Below are 12,401 nucleotides of genomic sequence, written 5' to 3'. Positions count from 1 at the left end.
TTTTAATTTCAAATCAAACTCTTGCAATCAGCATTAAGTAAGCTGGATATTTAATTACATAATTAATTGATTTTAAGCTAATTAGGCATTCCAATTTAATTAACATCTCACACTAATTTCAAAATATGTCAAGATTTCCTTTTCATGTTACATTGGCCAACATTTACTGCTTACATCAATTGGCTTTTCAATATGTCGTCACAAATGCTGGCTTGCTTATCCTGGCTCCTTTCTAAGTGTGGCAAAGGTCAGGCTGAAACTAAAGATTAAAATACCGAGCAGAGGCATTTACTGTTTTAATTAGTCGCTCAATATGCTGCCAGATAGTTGAGTCAACCAGGATGCATATGTGTCGTGTATTAATCGCTGGAAAATGGCCAAAGCCAATGCACGTTCATGTTCGGTCAACTGTCGCCTGGCATTTCCCTCCCAGTGTGCCCCCAAACTCCACTTTTATCTTTCCGTCCATGGTCAAAAGCCTTATCGAGGGCGTTAAATCCATTTTACATGCTTCATGAAACAAATTGTGCCACACACGGCATTAATAAATTACATGCAATAATTTTGATTGTGCGTCTGCATGTCTGTCCTAGAGTCTCGGGCATCGGTGTGAGGGCCATTGAATTTCCACTTTTCCATGTCCACTTTATAAAATATGGGAATGCAGCCATCGGTATTGTCAGCTCCAAGCTTTCCCGGGTTGAATGAATTCAAATAGGAATTATAATTACTAAATAAATTAAGAATATTTCGTATTAATATAGTTTAGTTTAGATAGTTTAATAAATTATAGTTTTTGGAGTATAAGTTTTTATAATTATTCCTAAATATATATTTTATATAAGAACAGGATCCAATTGTAATACTTTGTATGCAATAAAATTTTAGCTACTTGGTTTTGCTATAAATTTATATGCTAGTATTAATAGTTGCTTGTGTATACTTTATAAATTTTAAGAGATCAGTGAACCTTTATAAAATGCCACAGAAATTTTGTTCTCTTGAGATTGCAAAAACATATCTTGTGTGTTTTTCGATGAACAAAAAGATCATTTCCTAGCAGGTTCCATCTGACTCTTTTATCTCTATCTTTTACTTATTCAAATAATTCGCTTTATAGGGTTGTGTAAAACCTTCATAGCTGCAATGGAATTTAATAATATAAATGTAGACTTCCTTCCCTTAAATATTATTAAGAAAGGACTTTGTTAATTCGTTAAGCACTCGTTGCCATCACTTAATTGTACCAGAAACCGCTTCACCGGCAAAGAAAAAATGAATGCGACACCAAAGAAATTAAAAACGAAATGCAAAAGGACAGCGAGTCACATTGGAAAAAGTTAACCCAGCAGACTCAGAAGCAGATACTAAAAGTGTATGGGGAAAGAAGGAACTTTATGCTAATTTCACTTTTCTTGAACGCCGCATAACCAAATTGTCCTCCATGGTAGTCTGCCATTTTCTTATTTCCATACAGACCCGCCAGATAAATGGCGCCAGGACAACCAAGCTGAAGGAGAGATGAAAAGTGCCTCGATACGAGAGAGGAGGCTAAAAATTATAATTTCCAACATTGAAGGCCATGTAAAGATTGCATAAACTAAACTCATATCAGTATTGAATTTTTTAAAACGATTTTTAGATTTTTAAACTAGGAAAATTCATTTTTTTTCAACTGCGTTTTGTATACTTTACTATATATTATAAAATGAAAGTTCTTATGAGATGATTTAATTATTCCAAGTACATTTAAATCAACATTATTTTAAACATTCGTATTTTTTTATCCCTCAACCGCATTCAAGTCAAGAAAAAATATTGTTGGACAGTTAATTTGCTCGGCCAGAGTGGAACAATATGAATAACTAATTAACGGCTGTGAAGGATGGATACCCAAAACAAACAAAGGCGGCTAATTAACATTTTTGCCTCATTTTTGACGAGTCATCAGTCAGTCAAAGTCGCGGCCTTTTTCTAACCCATTCAAATAAAACTCCCAGGAGATGGAGAAAGTGTAATTTTTAAGGCAATTATTTAAAATAGAAAAGTAAAAATATTAAAGAAAAGTTATATTTTTATAAAAATATTGTGAAGAGTTAAAAAAAAAGCCTTAAAAGATGCCCTTGCTAATTATTATTTTTCATACAAAAAATATTATATTAAATTAAAAAGAATATATGTACATATAAATATATTTAGTAAATTTTCCAATTAAAAACATGAACTTCAAAAATTCCCTGACAATAAAGTTTAAAGTTAAAGTTTAAAAGTTACATAAAGAGTTACATCTTCCCGCTTTAATGTAAAATAAAACACTCCGATGCGCAAAGGAGGGGCAATGGTTCCGTATTATACAATCCCGGATAAACTTTGAGTCCTCAACACTGCAACATGCTGCTAGATGCTTGGGAGCAACTTTTACCCTTCATGTTTGAGTGAAATTGTATACCGAACATGTTGCATCAACACGTTGCAGGGAGGGGGTATGGTGAATTCATACGAACTGGGGTTTCCCCGGCAACACAAAAGTAAGCAATGTTGCTGGCCTGCTTCGAACAAAAGTTCTTAGCAACAGAGTTCCAAGCTGCCAGGAGGAAAGTTCCAAGCTGCTGGCGACATTTAAGTGTTGCTAGCAAAGTTGGGAAACATCAGTTTGAAGTTTTGAAACCTTTGTTGAAACATTGTATATATATAATTGGATTCTGTTTTCGTTTTATCTCGATCGGAGTGATTATAGCTTTGCTGTATTTTCATCTACGTCGAGATATAGCCGTTTTTATTATAAAAAATTTTGGCTATAATTTTATGATAGTCGGTACAATCAAAAAATGTATAAAAACAAGATAGGAAAGTAGTTAATATACTTTTGCAGTTTGGGACTGAATAATATCTCTTTGGAAATCGATCATAATTATCCTTAAAATGTTCGCATTATTTGAATCATTATTTATCGATATTTTCATATAAACATTATTTCAAACTCTAACTCTCTATCAATAGCTGCCATTGGAACGCTCGAAAAATGTAAGGGAAAATTAAAAATGTAGGCATTACTTCTCTGTTTTTAACATACATATATATAAATAATATATATAATATATTATCTAATATAAATAATATAATTTATATTGTATTTAGTATAAATAATAGAATTGCAATTTAAAATGGTAAACAAACAACGGCGCGCTCTAATTCTCCATCTCTATCCCTCTGCCTCTCGCTCTCTTTCTAACTCATTATCTGTAGAGCTCACGCTTACTCTCTATCTTTCTCTGCCTATCTCTAGAGGTATCCCTTGCTCTCTCGCTCTCACTTTCTCTGTTCTCTTTGCTCGGGGACTATAAATAGAGGCACGGCCATTGCGCTCGCCTCAGTCTGTCCGTGGGGTACCCAGTGATTACATCTATAGTGATAGTGGCAGTGATCATGATTACCCTTCGACCCCAAAAAAATCACCTGGTCAATGGAATGGAAGAAGCTCACTTCAATGAGTTACTAAGAACTTAACTCTACTCTGGAAGGAATTAGGCCATGACTACGGTAAGTCTGAACTATTTTAATTATATACCCCATTACTTAATTTGGTTTCGAGCATTTACTACTAACTTAAACCCATAATCTTTTTATAATCAGCAAGCTATGAGTTCTCTATAATAACTCCTGAGCTGTCAATTATAAACACACATATGTTTATTTTCTTTCAATTCACACAGGAGTTAATCAAATTGGTATGAAAAAATTTTAAAATATAAACTAGGTTTGATTAATTACAGCACTATTTATATTTCCAATTCAGGATCCAACATGGTCTTTACTCTGGTGCGTCAACATCTTCTATCCAACCGGCGCTCGATGGCTAAGATACAAGGAGTTCCAGTACGGAACTTCATGCCTGTCGCAGGACCACCTCGCTTCCCAATGAGCACTGTTCAGCGGCTGATCTTCGGGGTTGGACCACTAATCCTTATGATGATTATACCCTACTGGTCCATTTTAAACCTGCCCCGTTGGTCCCGAATGCATTTGGGTCTGCCACCCGAGGATGAGGAGGAAGAGTCACCGCCGCCACCGGAGGTTAAGGACGAGCAAAAAACCAAGGATGCTAAATAACAAAATCAGAACCATATTATTCTGGACATTCCATTGAACGGTGACTTCAAATGGACTTTTACTGGGGTCTTCAAACTCGCAACGAAGACGGCAAAACAAGTACTTAAACTAAATACTTTATCACTCCGAAACATTTAAATGAAATTCAGCAGACAAATAGCAACAGCGTGGAAATATTTCTAACAGCAAAATTTCACACAAATGCTGTGCTTATCATTTAAATAAAAAGGCTATATATTCGAATTTTATATCAATATTTTATTGAATTAAAAACTATGTTCTTCTTTTTAGTCAGAAATATAACGATTTGATTTTATTCAAAAATTATTTAATTCGTTTACATAGAAGGAAGGAATAAGTTTGTATACCCTTGCAGATTGAAATCCGATCTCTGGGAATTATAACAATATGAATTATAAATATTTATGTTAAAAAACAAAGTAATGCCTGCTTTCATTTCATTCACATATACATTTTATATTTGCAGTTTTACATTCACAGTTTTGCATTTTCCTCTATATCTAACAATAGTAGTCCGATTTTCAGAAAGTTTTACACAAAGTTCTAGATTAATATATAAAGTATATATATCAACTTTGAAGAAACACTGTTGGAAACTGTAAAAGTTATAATTTATGTTCCTAAAATGTTTCGATCGTTCCTATGGCAGCTATATATATGTAGTCCACCGATCCGCCGTGCTTCGACTTACATACTCGTAAAATTATATAGAAAAATAACTCCATAGTATCATTCAAAAAGCTTGCTCTTAAATTCGTTCTAAAACAGATCTCGCACATCTGTCCATATGATTCTCAACTGGTTCTAACATCCCCGGAATGAAGCGACTTCTGCCGGCCAAGTCTCAGATATGCTTTGTGTTAAAAAAATTGAAAGTCATTGTTTATTAGTGTTCAAAGATAGTAACTGATCGTACAAACTGGTCATAGATATTTACTGCTCATAGATACTTACTGTTCAGAGTAACTTAATGTACATAGAAACTTACTGATCATACTTAATTACTGGGCATAGTTAATAACTGATCCTAGTTATATAAATCGTCCTATTCTTCCTATGTCACCAATATATCAGTATATATATAGTCCACCGATCCGCCATGCTCCGACTTATACACTAGTTTAATTTTATAGAAGAATAACCCCACAGTTTCATTTAAACAGTCTACTCTTAAATTTGTTCCAAATAAATCTCGCACACCTGTGCCTATGATTCCCAACTGGTTCTAATATCCCCGGACTGAAGTGACTTTTGCCGGCCAAGTCGTAGAAATGTGTTGTGTTACAAAAGTTACAAGTCATTGTTTATTAGTGTTCAAAGGTAGTAACTGATCATGCATACTTACTGGTTATAAATACTTACTGATCATATTTGCTTACTGGTAATAGATACTCACTATTCAGAGTTACTTACTACTCATAGTTAATTACTGATCATTGTTATTTACTGATCATAGTTAATCACCGATCATAGTTACTCAATGTTCATAGTTATTTACTTACTGTTCATATGAAACCATAAAATGCTTACTGTATTTTCCTTTGTTAAAGTTGATCGAATTTATAGTTTGAGGAATGTAACCCAAAAAAGGTGATCTCTTAAGTCTTTTAATTGATTATAGCTTTCAGTCCCGTGCAACCCACAGGCAATATAAAATAATGTAATGCCATAAGTGTTATTCAATTAGCTTTAAAATTTATTTTATTGGATCACAATTCATATTGCTGTCTTAGAAGTAATGCCAAATGATAAAAGCAGCTAGCACTCTTCAAAAGGCCACTTGGGTTATTAATATTTCTTAAAGAGCTAGTGAAATACCTGAAAATGTTTTAGCACATAACAAACATACACATAAATAAATATTAAATTTGTTTCGTTTACAACATTTTCGATATACATTCATTTTATACCTGTAAAAAGTGTGCGCACTAAAGACTGTTTTTTAGAAATTGGTTTTTATAATATTTCTATAAAAAGGTTTTAAGGCAAAATTTGTAAGTCACATTCTGATTGCATACAGCGCCCAATTTAATTGTATATATATAGTTATATTTTGTTGTAAATAAATATGATTTATTTTATAGCCATCGAAAAGCAGCGATGATGAAATGTATTAAAAATGTCTTTTTGTTAGGATTTGGTACAAAAATCAGTTGCTCTGCAAGTAATTATATTTCCCTTGTGTAAACTTTTAAAAAATTATACGGCAATCGAGCACTGATTTTTTATTTGTCCCTTTAGTTATTTTAGGTATACATAAGGCTCACTCGTAGTATGATTTATCTGGGTCGAGATCAATGAATATATTATATATATTTATGTGCGTGTGTGGTGCTATAATTGTTATAAAAAAAACACTAACTTAAGCTAAAATAATCAACTATTTATAACAATTCAATACAAAATTCTTTGCTCTTGCAACTAACTTTGATTTGTGTAACTTAAAAAATAAATAATCCGCTTTGCCCTCATGTAAAGCTACTTTGTTGTGCAAAACATGTCAATAGGATGATAACATTTGAAGTTGACTTCTGTCAGGTCAAGTCAGCTTGGTCCAAGGTTTCTATATACAGTCGCTGGTTAGCAAACCTATGTGAGTTTCTTTGCCCATTTCATGTCGTCATCTCGAGGCTTAAGACCCGTACAGTGCTCGATGATATGCTCAAATGTTGACCAGAATCTGAAAAGAAATATTAAAAAATCTAGTTAAAATATTGAGCATTTAAAAATTAAACTATAATACATGCAAAAAACAATGACCTTATAATAATAAGAGTAGTATCGCCTTAGGAAAGATTCTAGTCTTTACACATGAAAACTCATTCTATATCTAATTTCTTACACTCTGAATTTCGTGAAAGCGAAAGAGGCTCAGCAAAAAATTGCTTGGATAGGACAATCCTAATTTATGGGCGTTATGCATCTTGTTATTATAACGGTGTGTTTCCTTACAAATCGAAGAAAGACAAACCTAATGCGTTCGAGTGGCCAATTAAGCCATCCGGTTGTGATGCAAAAGTACGTCTCATGCGGCGCCACATGATGAATGCGGTGATGTTTGCGAGGCAGGATTATGTGACAGCTCTGCAATAACAGCACCCACCTGGGTAGGCCCCAGTAAGTGTGCGACCATTTGTGAATCTAAAACAAATAATTCAAATTGGTCAATATATATTTGGAGGACTCTGTTTCCGCCTCACCTGATTGGTCATCACCACAAATATGGAGCACAGGAATACATAGGATATCCAACCGAAATGCTGCTGTATCTCGCTTGGCGATCTGATGTAGAAATAGTGCGCCAAATACCCAAGGATGGGTATGCCAACCATAAAGTTGTCCCCATTCGTTTCAATAAAATCGTGACGAGTTATTGATGTTGGATCCAGATGATGCTCTCGAAATGGCCTCAGAAAATTCTAATTAAATTGAATTAGTTACTTTATTACATCGAATTTAATTTACAAACCTTTCCAATTAGTGGCAAGTCCACCGATCCCCATGTATCCGCTGCCCAATGAACCATTCCAGAGGCAAAGTCAGCTGTTATAATTCCACATAAAGCTGATATAAAGGCCACACTTATTCGCTCCAAACGCATATGCCTCACTATTAAAGCCAAGTTTATAATCATTAAGCCGATACAGGTGTACACGCAAATGAGTTCCTGAGCCCGTTTTCCTGGTGAAATAAGTTAAAATTTTAATTAGTATAGGTTGAAGTTTTTCTTTAGTATTGACTAGATTTAAAAGTGGCCCAAAAACTAATTGTTTGCTTAAGAAAACTGATGAGAGTTTGTGTTTCTAGCTTATTTGTCATTGCCTAGAAATATTATAAAACAAATAAACAGGCCTTTTTTTCAAGGATATTTAAAAAACATCTCTAAACCTTAATTTTTGAAAGCCACTATATATTTTTTCCATCAATTTCAGTTTAATTTGGATAAGACTCCTAAGCACAGTCCCATATATCGAAGAGAAAATCGATTTATATTACACCTTTCAATTTAATTTGTCTTAATAATTCAACCTCTTACGCCAAATTAGATGTCAAAACTTAAGTGTCCTCATTCATTAAAGTCCCTATAATTCCAATTTTTTTGGTTTAACAAACTCTAAATGAGTCTTAATTTCCATTAATTCTTGATTTATTTTAAAACCTAGTCCAATTCCTTCAAAACCGATAGAATACAACTCACCTGGACTGTACAACGAGGCCAGTTCTTGGGCACCCTTATTTTGTGGTCCCCAGCGTGGAGAAACATCGGTGGTTGCCTTAAGTGCCTCTGGTCGGGTCGATTCCTGGTCTTTGGTGGTGGCGGGCGCTGAATTACCATTGGGGTCATCCTCATACATGGAGTTGGCCAGAATATCCTTATCGGTTTTAGCCATTATCATTGTCTGTGGAGCACAAAAAGTATTAGGTGAGCGGCGTAAAAGAACTTAAAGGTCTTGATGACAGCTCATGACTGATTGACAATGTAGTGGCCGGATTCAATGCCAGGACATTGATTTGTTTGCCTGTGAACAAATACATCTGGATTGCCCTCTCTATAATTAATGACTCCGATAGGGAAACCCACAGGCCTGAAGCCAGCTGGGACGATTTGAAAGTTTATAAAAAATATATATTTAAATTATTATTTTAAATGTTTTGAAAATTACCGCCACCGAAGGCCAGTCCGACACGTAGCACCAACCAATGACCTCTGCTCAGGGATCCCCAGCATGTTGCGACGTTGATGTCATTGCCTCCAACTGCACGGACCTTCCTGCCCCTTGCCCCGTGCCACGTGCCCCAAACCATCTAAACAAGACGACGTGTCACGCTATATTTTGGACTTATAGAAGGTCTGCGGGGACCCAGGCTCAGCTCAGGCTGAAGCTAACTCTTCAGAATGAGTTGTCAGTGGCGGAGGCGCGGTCTAGAGGTGCCTTAATTAGGCAAATTGGTATTTAAATTGTTGTGAACGCTATCTCTGCTTTTGGGGTAGGTTGGAAGCAACGTGCGGTCAAAGGATTATATTTTTAGCAGCTTATTTGTTTCTTTGTTATTCGGTTCTTTATATTCGGATTGACATTACGCTGTGATAAATGAGAATAAACACGAAATGTGGGCGGGAAATGTATATAAACAGGACGTACGTGAGGCCTAAAATAAACAAGGCTTGTATGGGTTATGATTTAGCAAATTAAAAGCCCTTTTTAGGGGTAGTTAAATTAAAAAACAAAAAAATTAATTGATTTAAAAAAGCTGGCGAAACAGTTTTTGAAGTAGTCTTTGATTTCAAAAACCCATAATATATGGTATATACAGAAATTATCGATATATGACGCAAAATTCGATATGTACTTCTATATTTTAATGTAAAATGCGATATAATTCGGTTCTTAATATATCGATCTATTAAAGTCTATGATATTTTCGATATAAAAATTTGTCTCGATGTATTTTATTATATTTTCTTATGTTAATAAATCTCAATCCTACTGCAGAATTACAGTAAATCGAAAGACCTAGTATAGTCAATTGATTTAACTTACTAACAATATTAAACATACGATAACTAATTTTGGAAAAATGGGTTCGCAATTACATTAATGAGACCATTAGGATTCGGAAATATTAAACAAAATTAACCTTTTCCAGCTTTGTGTAGACTTGTGACCATCTGACATTAGGTAGGCGCAATTTGTGGCTTTTGGTGAAAAACACATTAATCAAAACTGGCAACAATTTATTGATAAAGCACCATCGACGTGGGCATAGCTGCCAATGTTGCCGGTCTCGAACCCGGAAGGGGTCTCGAAGGACACGGAACAGAACCCCATAATCTGATGGTTGGGCTTCCAACGCCTCCGTGTGACGTGCACACCGGGCAGGATAAACAAAAGTCGAACGGAATGAACACCAGTAGAGGAGCCCTGATAGAAATTTCAATAATAAATGTAAGCTAGTGGAGTATCCAGGTGAAAATACTACTCTTGTGCAGTAGCAGAGTGTGTGTGTGTGGGGTGTGTATTAATGCGAGAACTTTGACAACTAAATTCGTTGGCGCCAAACTACCCTGCAATACAGGTTAATGACAGAACCAATTTCAGCTAAGAGACTTTTTGAGTGCCACTAATTTTATAAGAAGTAGTAAAGTTTTTCCTTCAGATTTGATCAGAAAGATTTTTTCTTACCCTTAAGATTTAATCAAAAAGTTTTTCCACTTACATGAATTATAAATACTTGTATTTCATATAAAATGAAAGAAGCTTTTTAATTGTATTGAATAAGTACTTATATGTATATGTAGCATACCTTGAATTATTAGTATTAAAAGGTTTCTATACTATTTTTCTATTGCTCGAACAGACGGGACTTGTCTAGATCAATTAGGCTGTTGTTGCTGATCAGAAATATAAATAAACTCTGGACTTGTTTAAAATAATAATAAGGCTATAAAAGATATAGGAAAACCTTCTTGCTTTTACAAAATATAGTTATGGAATAAATGAGAACTAAATTAATAAAAAGAAATGTATTTTGAACCATAGATTTACTACATTTATATAAATTTTTAACCAGTACTTTGAATATTAAAAATTTCCCTAAATATGGAAAATACAACGCTACCGTAATTTTCCTCTGAACTTTTTCAAGAAGTATCTCATTTCAGAATTGAATAGGTTATAGTAATGCTAGGGAACTCGAGACTTCAAGCCACCCCCAGCTTACTCATTATTTGTTTGTGTGAAAGGCATAAAAAACGGGGGCGCACAACAGCCAACAGGTACTAATTTGGCACAACGTTTACAATGAATTTCTTAGTGGCGCCGACGGAAAATAAATAAAACAATTTATTACACGAAAATGCGCGAAAGCACACACTCCAAAAAGGAAAACTTTGTATTTCGGGGTTTCTAGGCTTCGTCAGGGGAGGGGTGTGGGCGGTCACCACCCCTTTTGCTGGGTGCCAAAGCCATCAGCTTTTGCTCGTAGGGTTAACTGCGCTCTCGTTTAAAAATTCTGTTTGTAGTTGGCATAGCGGTATTTATAGACCCCGTTTATTGTTGTGGTCGGGTCTCTTTGCAATTGATAAGAAATTTCAATGCGGCTCTATTTATAAAAACAAGCGAAAACACCCAAGCATAGCTCTCGCTCGCTCTTCTAACGGTCAAACCGATTGACTCACCTATACGCAGGTGTGTGTGTCGTCTCAGGCGGCAAAACTGGGTATGTTTGTTGGTCTTGTAATGCTCCCTCTGCTGTTGTTGTTGTTGTCTTACAAGGGCCAGGCTTTTGTTTAGGCCCACTTCTGTCTTAGGAACAATTAAAATTAAATGACCAAGTCTGCCAAATATTGATTAGAACGAAACGAAAAAAAAGGAAACTTATGCATGCACGCAAGCTATTACCACGTACCCGCGGATGGATAGATGGATTACAGCGCGAGCCTGGGCGTCAGGACAAGCTCCGACTGATTTTTTTGTCGCAGCCAAAGGTAAATAAATGCCGTGTTTTTATACACGTGATTTAAGGCCCCACCGCACTCACACTCACTCACACACACACACTCACTCGCGCGCACACAGACAGGCACTCGCGACACTCCGCTGCCGCTGCAGTAACGCTACTTTGCACTAGTAAATTCCGAAAGAAACTAAACTATAACGGGACCGAACGTAGGGAGCAGCTTTTTTCATTCATTCATTCTGCCTCTGCTTTTGGCTTGCGTGTGGGTTGTGTTTGTTTGCTGTGTGCTGCTCCTGCCTTGGTGTGGGATTTGCCGAGCGGTTTTTGTACCGTTAGCCTAAGATACTGGATTACTCACGTTTGTCTCTCTAGGAGATCCTGCGTTACAGCTACTTTCTCCCTTTTATTCTTATTTTTCTTTTTCTTTTGTTTAAAATATAAATGTTAATTAATTAAATTATTTTATTTTAATAATTTATTTGACATCTAAAGAAATGCACATGTTGACTTTACAATTTTGAAAACTAACCACCTGCAAGTATCGATAGTATCGATATGTACTCAGAAATACTTAAATGTATCGAAACTTGTTCCAAAAAGGTTTTAAAAGGAGTAAAAATGCCAATTGGTTTTTAAATACTTTATTTTATTCGAATTAGTCGAAATAAATAAATTATAAGTGCAGTTTTAAAGATATTTATCTTTGGCTAAACATTTTCCCTGAGTTATATATATTTTAATGGATAAAATTAATTAAATTCTTGATCATATATTTTACAATTATAAGTGGTTTTTACTATATTTAAAAA

The 12,401-nt window shown here is 35.0% G+C and overlaps 2 protein-coding genes across 6 annotated transcripts; one reads left to right on the top strand and one right to left on the bottom strand.

Annotated features, from left to right (window-relative positions):
- The first annotated feature begins 3,593 nt into the window (after nucleotides 1-3,593).
- LOC110186019 (uncharacterized) lies at nucleotides 3,594-4,358 on the top strand. The gene is made up of 2 exons (XM_020955054.2): nucleotides 3,594-3,728; nucleotides 3,797-4,358. The coding sequence occupies exon 2, from the start codon at nucleotides 3,805-3,807 to the stop codon at nucleotides 4,108-4,110; it is 306 nt and encodes a 101-aa protein (XP_020810713.1). The 5' UTR covers nucleotides 3,594-3,728; nucleotides 3,797-3,804; the 3' UTR covers nucleotides 4,111-4,358.
- A 1,446-nt stretch (nucleotides 4,359-5,804) lies between these two features.
- Nucleotides 5,805-12,142, bottom strand: Kua (Plasmanylethanolamine desaturase Kua). Of its 5 annotated transcripts, none has more exons than XM_086841089.1 (7): nucleotides 11,542-11,776; nucleotides 11,312-11,469; nucleotides 8,330-8,531; nucleotides 7,601-7,812; nucleotides 7,332-7,550; nucleotides 7,103-7,272; nucleotides 5,805-6,811 (listed from the first exon to the last, which is right to left on the bottom strand). In XM_086841089.1, the coding sequence occupies exons 3-7, from the start codon at nucleotides 8,526-8,528 to the stop codon at nucleotides 6,721-6,723; spliced, it is 891 nt and encodes a 296-aa protein (XP_086697215.1). In that variant the 5' UTR covers nucleotides 8,529-8,531; nucleotides 11,312-11,469; nucleotides 11,542-11,776; the 3' UTR covers nucleotides 5,805-6,720. The 5 variants fall into 5 exon arrangements, with proteins under 5 accessions (XP_086697215.1, XP_086697213.1, XP_020810413.1 ...); XM_086841087.1 differs by having other exon boundaries at nucleotides 11,312-11,434; XM_020954754.2 differs by lacking the exons at nucleotides 11,312-11,469; nucleotides 11,542-11,776 and adding an exon at nucleotides 11,951-12,142.
- Between the last annotated feature and the right edge of the window lie 259 nt (nucleotides 12,143-12,401).

Source organism: Drosophila serrata, unplaced genomic scaffold (assembly GCF_035046125.1).
Source record: "Drosophila serrata isolate PLE 108 unplaced genomic scaffold, ASM3504612v1 contig_100, whole genome shotgun sequence".
Classification (NCBI taxonomy): Eukaryota; Metazoa; Arthropoda; class Insecta; order Diptera; family Drosophilidae; genus Drosophila; species Drosophila serrata.
Note: the sequence above shows the minus strand (reverse complement) of the source record. Positions and strands in the feature narration are given on the sequence as shown.